The sequence below is a fragment of the Camelina sativa genome, chromosome 19, assembly GCF_000633955.1.
Source record: "Camelina sativa cultivar DH55 chromosome 19, Cs, whole genome shotgun sequence".
Taxonomy (NCBI): Eukaryota; Viridiplantae; Streptophyta; class Magnoliopsida; order Brassicales; family Brassicaceae; genus Camelina; species Camelina sativa.
The window spans coordinates 17,986,602-17,992,601 of record NC_025703.1 but is presented as its reverse complement, the minus strand read 5'-3'; the positions used below and the strand labels follow the sequence as shown (position 1 = coordinate 17,992,601).

The 6,000-nt window shown below is 38.3% G+C and overlaps 1 protein-coding gene across 1 annotated transcript; it reads right to left on the bottom strand.

Moving 5' to 3' along the window:
• On the bottom strand, positions 1,582–2,936 carry LOC104767940 (basic leucine zipper 2-like). The gene is made up of 5 exons (XM_010491899.1): positions 2,739–2,936; positions 2,502–2,686; positions 2,303–2,435; positions 2,116–2,200; positions 1,582–1,811 (listed from the first exon to the last, which is right to left on the bottom strand). Exons 1-5 carry the CDS (start codon positions 2,934–2,936, stop codon positions 1,582–1,584), a joined length of 831 nt encoding a protein of 276 aa, XP_010490201.1.

Sequence of the window (6,000 nt, the reverse complement as noted above, 5' to 3'; positions counted from 1 at the left end):
TCCTTTGGGACGAGTGGCCTTGTTTAGGAAATTTGTTAAGCCTTTGTGGCGGTCCTGTTTAGGACATTTGTTTGGCCTTGGTGGCGGTCCTGTTTAGGACANCGTCGTTCGATGCACTTTGTGCGTCGGTCGATGCAATGCGAAGACGGCGCGGATTGACCTAGGAGCATCGGTCGATGCCAAGTGGAGGCGTCGGNGTGGGGTAGTGAGATGATCTTTGTGTGGTCATGAGGTATTCCAGTGAGGGAATATGTGGTTGNCTAGGGTTTCCGCATAATGTGGAGCATTCGTCGGTCGATTCAGTGGGAACTTCGGTCGATGCAATGGGAGCATCGGTCGATGCAAGTGAACCTTGCATCGGTCGATGCATATCATGCGTCGGTCGATGCAGTCCCCAGTTTGTGTCGGTCAATGCAAGCTTGTGTTGGTCGATGCAGTGCCTGGTTTGTTTGTGTATTGTTGTTTGATGGTTAGAGTATCTCTATTGCTTGTGTGTATAACCCAGTAAATGGGAGGATTGTCTTACTGAGTGTTTATAAAATCCTTATGCATTGCAATTTGTGTTTGTGGTGCAGGTAAAGGCAAAGTGTGATCGTGGAATCAAGGCAATGAAGAGGAGTATGTTCTAGGGACTCATTGGTTGTTGTCTGGCATTGCTAGGTTGCTAGAGTTGGGTCATTAGAATATTGTTAGGATTGCTGGTTCTATGTTTTCCTGTTGGTAGTTATTGGAATTGATATATTGCTTATTGGTTATTATTTATTGGATAATTTATTGGTTAATGGTATTGGTATTATTTCCGCTGTTGATTGTGATTGTGGTTAGGCGACTAGTAGGTATGAGACCACTAGTTGTAGATTAGTTATTATTACTATTTATATTTTATTATCTATTAAAAAAAAACTGGTCAGGTCGTCTCAATAGTATATCTCCTCTATCATAGATATGATCTTGGATTCGATCTGATCGTGAATAACATTTTCCACGGAGTTCCAATTATAACAAGAACAGTAAAAATGGTAACCAGATTGATGTCTATTATACCGTATATGTACATAGTACCAGAAAATACTAGTAACTAGTAAGTCTAATAAAATAACTGATTTAAATAAGTAGAAAGGTTGAGAAAACATGAGTTTGACATGTTCTCCAATCATGTCTTTCTTTCAATATATAGAAGATGTATATAACTTACAACTTGATTTTGAGTATAAAAATAGAAATTACTTAAATTAAATTAATAGAAGTTATAAAAGTTGCTAATGAATTATCATAGAGAAATTAATTAAGTTACATATGCTTAATTATCGATCTAAAAACATACACATAGCTTCACTTGAAAAACATAACTAGATATAACAAAAAAAATAAAATAAAAAAGGCCATACTGTTTGAGACCTCACAGTTACAATCATTAAATCTATCTATCATTATGAGCAAGACTATTGAGATAGATTTTTTTTACTCTCACCATGACCCTCAATATTTGTAAAAAACAAAAAAAAAACTAAATATAACTCCAATCCTAGAACCCATAGGATTGCCAGTGTCACCGAACACCCTTAGTTTTGTCCATAAAAGTCAGAGCTGCTTGCTTGTCTGTGGCTGATCGGACTCATTAATGGTGAGTTGTTGCAAGATGTTTGGGTCAATTTGATAGCCGTCGTTATGCATCACATCACCTATTGCCATCTTTAGCCGCTGGACTTCTACACTCAGTTGTTCGTTTGATGCTAATACTTCCTTCAGCCGTTGTGCTTCCACACTCAATTGTTCGTTCAACGTTGTCGTCGCCTTTGGACTTTTGATTTCTGCATGCAACCGAATTATTTTGTTCACACATAACAACAAATATTACGTCTATGGTATAGCGGAGAATAATAAATGTATCTCACAGTTAAGGATCTAATAAAATCCTGCCTTAAGCATGAAGATCTTAAATGTGTTTTTATGCGTTAAAATATCAAATATGATTTAACATTACTACACGAGTGAGGTCATAAACAAAGATCACCCAGTTACAACCGTTTATGTTCGAAAATTTTAAATTTACTATAGATTTGAAAACAAAAAACTTGATTAAGTATCACTGGAAATTAATTAGATGATGTGTACCGTCATGAAGTTTTGCTTGTTGCTCCAACGATTCAAGTCGAATCATGAACTCCTTCTTCTCATCAATCAGCATGCTTTTAGCATTCTCCATGCAACAACAATATAAATTCACTAAGTTCATTACATGAATCATTTTTATACGGAGTTTAGATATGACAATTTCATAGTTGCTAATATGATGTCTCACCTCCAAAAGCATCTCTTTTTCTTGCATCAAAGTGATATCCTTCTCAAGAAAATTTACTTGGTGTTCCAAGTCAAGAAGGTACTGTGACTTCCTCTTCTTTGAATGTGCAGCTGCTTCTCTGTTTGCCAAGATTCTGAAAGACCATACACATGGATAAATGTATGATAAAAATGAAACGAATAGCTATCTCAAAACTTACCCTCTGACTTTCTTAGGATCAGATTTCATCTCGGTAAGTTTAGTACATTTTGAAATCTTTTTCAATTCATCAGCAGTATACTCGTCTTTGAGGTCTAAAGTATTTTGGTAGTCTCCATCAGCCGAACTAGTAGAGGAAACAACACCCGGAGAAAGAGGTAGCTCCAAGAAGTTACTGAAACACTCCTGTAGTGTTTGCTTAAAGGTTCAATGTTTTTTCCTGCTCTTCTCTTCACACACGAAGTAGGCGATGAAGGTCCACATGAGCCGATGACGAAGAACCACGTAACAACGGTGGAGAAAGGTTCATCGATCTAAGTGGATGATGATGTAATGACGACGGAGAAGGGCTCAAAGGACGCAAGGAGGAGTCGACAGCCGACTGCTGAGTTCTCGACTGTGGTTCGGAAGGAGCGATACTGTCGCGTTCATTCATCGCTGAGGATTAAAGAGTACTTTTTACCTTAATTAGCTTCAACAATGAACTAAGAAAGTTGAACAAAATTGTTTTTTCTTTTTCTTTGATAGTTAGAGGACAAAATCCTCCATTTATACTGGTTAAGAGGAGGCTCATATTTCAGGAATTAATCTTGATTTTGTCAGTAAATTAACTTATAATTTTTTAAGTCAAAACACTTAAATGAACTTTGTGTTTTTAGGTAATATAATGAAAATTTATTAAATTTACGATCATTAAATTTTATTGTTGACTCAATCTTAACTAATTTTATTTATTTTGGCATGTTGTTTACTTTTGCCAATGACTAGTTTTGGTACATTGTTTACTTTTATTTACTTGTGAATAGCTATTTTGAAAATTTACTTATTTTTCTATTAGGTTATTTTGGCAAGTTTTTCATTTTTTCTAATTGAATATGGTATTATTAAAATAGTTGACAATTTATTTTCTGACTTTGGAAAGAGTTATAGATCGTCAGCCATATTTTTAACTTTAAATACTGTGTAATTTCAAAAAGATACTTTGTTATTAGTAATTACATCGCTGTGAAGAGAGTTATTTAGAGGGAGTACCATTTAGGGTTTGCAACTCTTGCGTCCCACGCGCGTTGTGTTGACCCGGACAAGGCCGAGTACCATTTGCAACTTGCCTTGTTTTCCCCGAAAACCGAATATATTACTTTAATAAATCATTTTATTGAAAAGAAGTCATCAAAGCAATATACATAGGTAGTCGGATAACTTTACAAATATTGTTTAGGAAAATATAGGGTTTTACAAAGAACACAGAAAAACTCTATCTGGTACCCTAATGTTTGCTCCAGCTATAGACTCACTTAGGCTTCCTGCACGACAAAATATTATCATGAGTAATCTAAGCTTACTCAGTGAGCCTGGGCACTCCTTTCCTAAACAGGATTCTACTTCCCCAACCCGACTACCCCCAACATGCAAAGGAAACAAGCAAGGTAAACAAGCCAGCAACAATCAAAGCTAAAGAATTACATGGAAGCCTTCGCTAACATCATGCAAGACTAAGAAAACAACATGCAATGTTAAGCTATCAACATGCAAGATGAAGATATCAACATGCAAGCAAACAAAGCAGTCAACAAACAATCAAAGCAACACAACAGAAACAATAGCGGAAGCAATAAACAACAACCAAGCGAGAGAGATTAGAACGACACGACTCTACTCGGACGAACTATACTCGCTAAATATAGAAAGAGACGACTAAAATAAAACAAGGACACTTGAAATACTCTAGACTCTTTCAGCTCAACAACAAACAAGACATCTAGAATACTACAAGGAATACTTGAGATACTCTTGACTCTTTCACCTATGGGCTCTCGATAATTTGTTCTGTTCCACAATACTTCCTATGCTGAGACCACGAAGGTAACCAACATGAGCCCCCACAAAGGCTACATCGTGATGTAGCGGTCACGCTAGTAGCTAGCTAGCCGTGACATTGTCCCGCGCGAGTGGTCTTCGGGAACTCTCACGAGACAAAACGCAATTGGAATAGAAGATCAACTACACTATTCTAGCTAGGACTCAAGAAACAAATTCAGGAGACTTAGCTAAAATACACTAATAACTCAAGCATGAAAACAAGCAAAACAAGCAAGAGAACATGCAACAATCAACAAGCAACTAGAATGATAATTCATGTACTTAGATTGTCCTACAAGAATGCAACACATCTACCCAACTTAAGCAATTAATGCAACAAGTTCAAATATGCATGCAATCACATTTTAAGCGATTTAACCCATTTACATGCTTTAAGTCCATTTGCGCATGCAAGCTAACCTCAACCGGTTTTATGCAATAAAGATTGCAATTAAGCTTCACCAATTTACTTGTGCATGCAATTGATTTTATGCAAGAACTATTGCAAATAAAATCCTTCCAACTTAACCATGCATGCAATCCTTTTATCCAAATTTTCAGCAAATTCCAAATTACTTAACATGCACCCAAGTTCATTTTCTCATGGTGATCCCTAGCTCAAATTCTATGTGCATTTAAACATGAACTTAGCATGAATCCTACCATATTTCGCATGCATCAAAATTAAAATGATTCTAACATGAATCTAGTCTAAATGCATCACGCAAAGGGTACACGCAAAGATCTAAAGATTCATGCTGTGTCCCACACACAATTACCACAGAACTCACCTTGGGGCAACAGATGATGGTTGGACTTCACTGCACCACGGATCAGACAACTCCCTCTTCTTGCGACCAACAACAACTCTTCACAGCTCTTCTCCAATTCTCTCCTTGTCCGCAACAGCGTTTCCCCTCTTGCCTCAACAGCTTCACACTCTCGAATCACTCTCTCTTCTCTTGGATTTGAGAGCAAAAATCACAACTTTGAGTGTTTAGGGTTTTCGAAAATGAGAGAAAATGATCTCAAGGGTCCTATGTATAGGTCGAGCATCCCACTTTCTTCCCTTAGTGCGATTTGACAAATGGCAAGCATGAGCTTGCATGTGGCGCGTGAAATGCACTCTCACTTGCATGAAATTTGATTGGCCCAACTCATAAAAATACAATGATTATGCCGCCACTATCTCCTCTTCCTACGGCAAAATCGTACCGTCCTACCGTACGGCACGTACAGTATCGCCCGGACATCTCTCGGCCATGGTTCGATGTCGGTCCAGATTGCGTTTGGCTCCTTCGGACTCCCTCGGTCTTCTCTCGGACAACTCTCGGCTTTCTCTCTCGGGTCCTTCATGTCCTTTCCGGTACTTCCCTCGGACCGTACCGTCCTTTCCGGTACCTCGCGGACCGTACTGGTCTTTCGGGTACTTCTCGGTCCGTACTGTCCTTTCTAGTACTTCTCGGACCGTCTCTTCCGAATACGCGGTTTTCTGCGTAAATTGCCAACTCCCGATCGGTCTTAAGGTCTCGATCGTACATCCGGCCACTTTGGTCTTGGCTTGGCCATCCTCCGACTTATGTATTTTTCCTCGGACTTCCTTCGACCATTCTTCTTTGTTTTTCTTCCTCTTCCTCTTT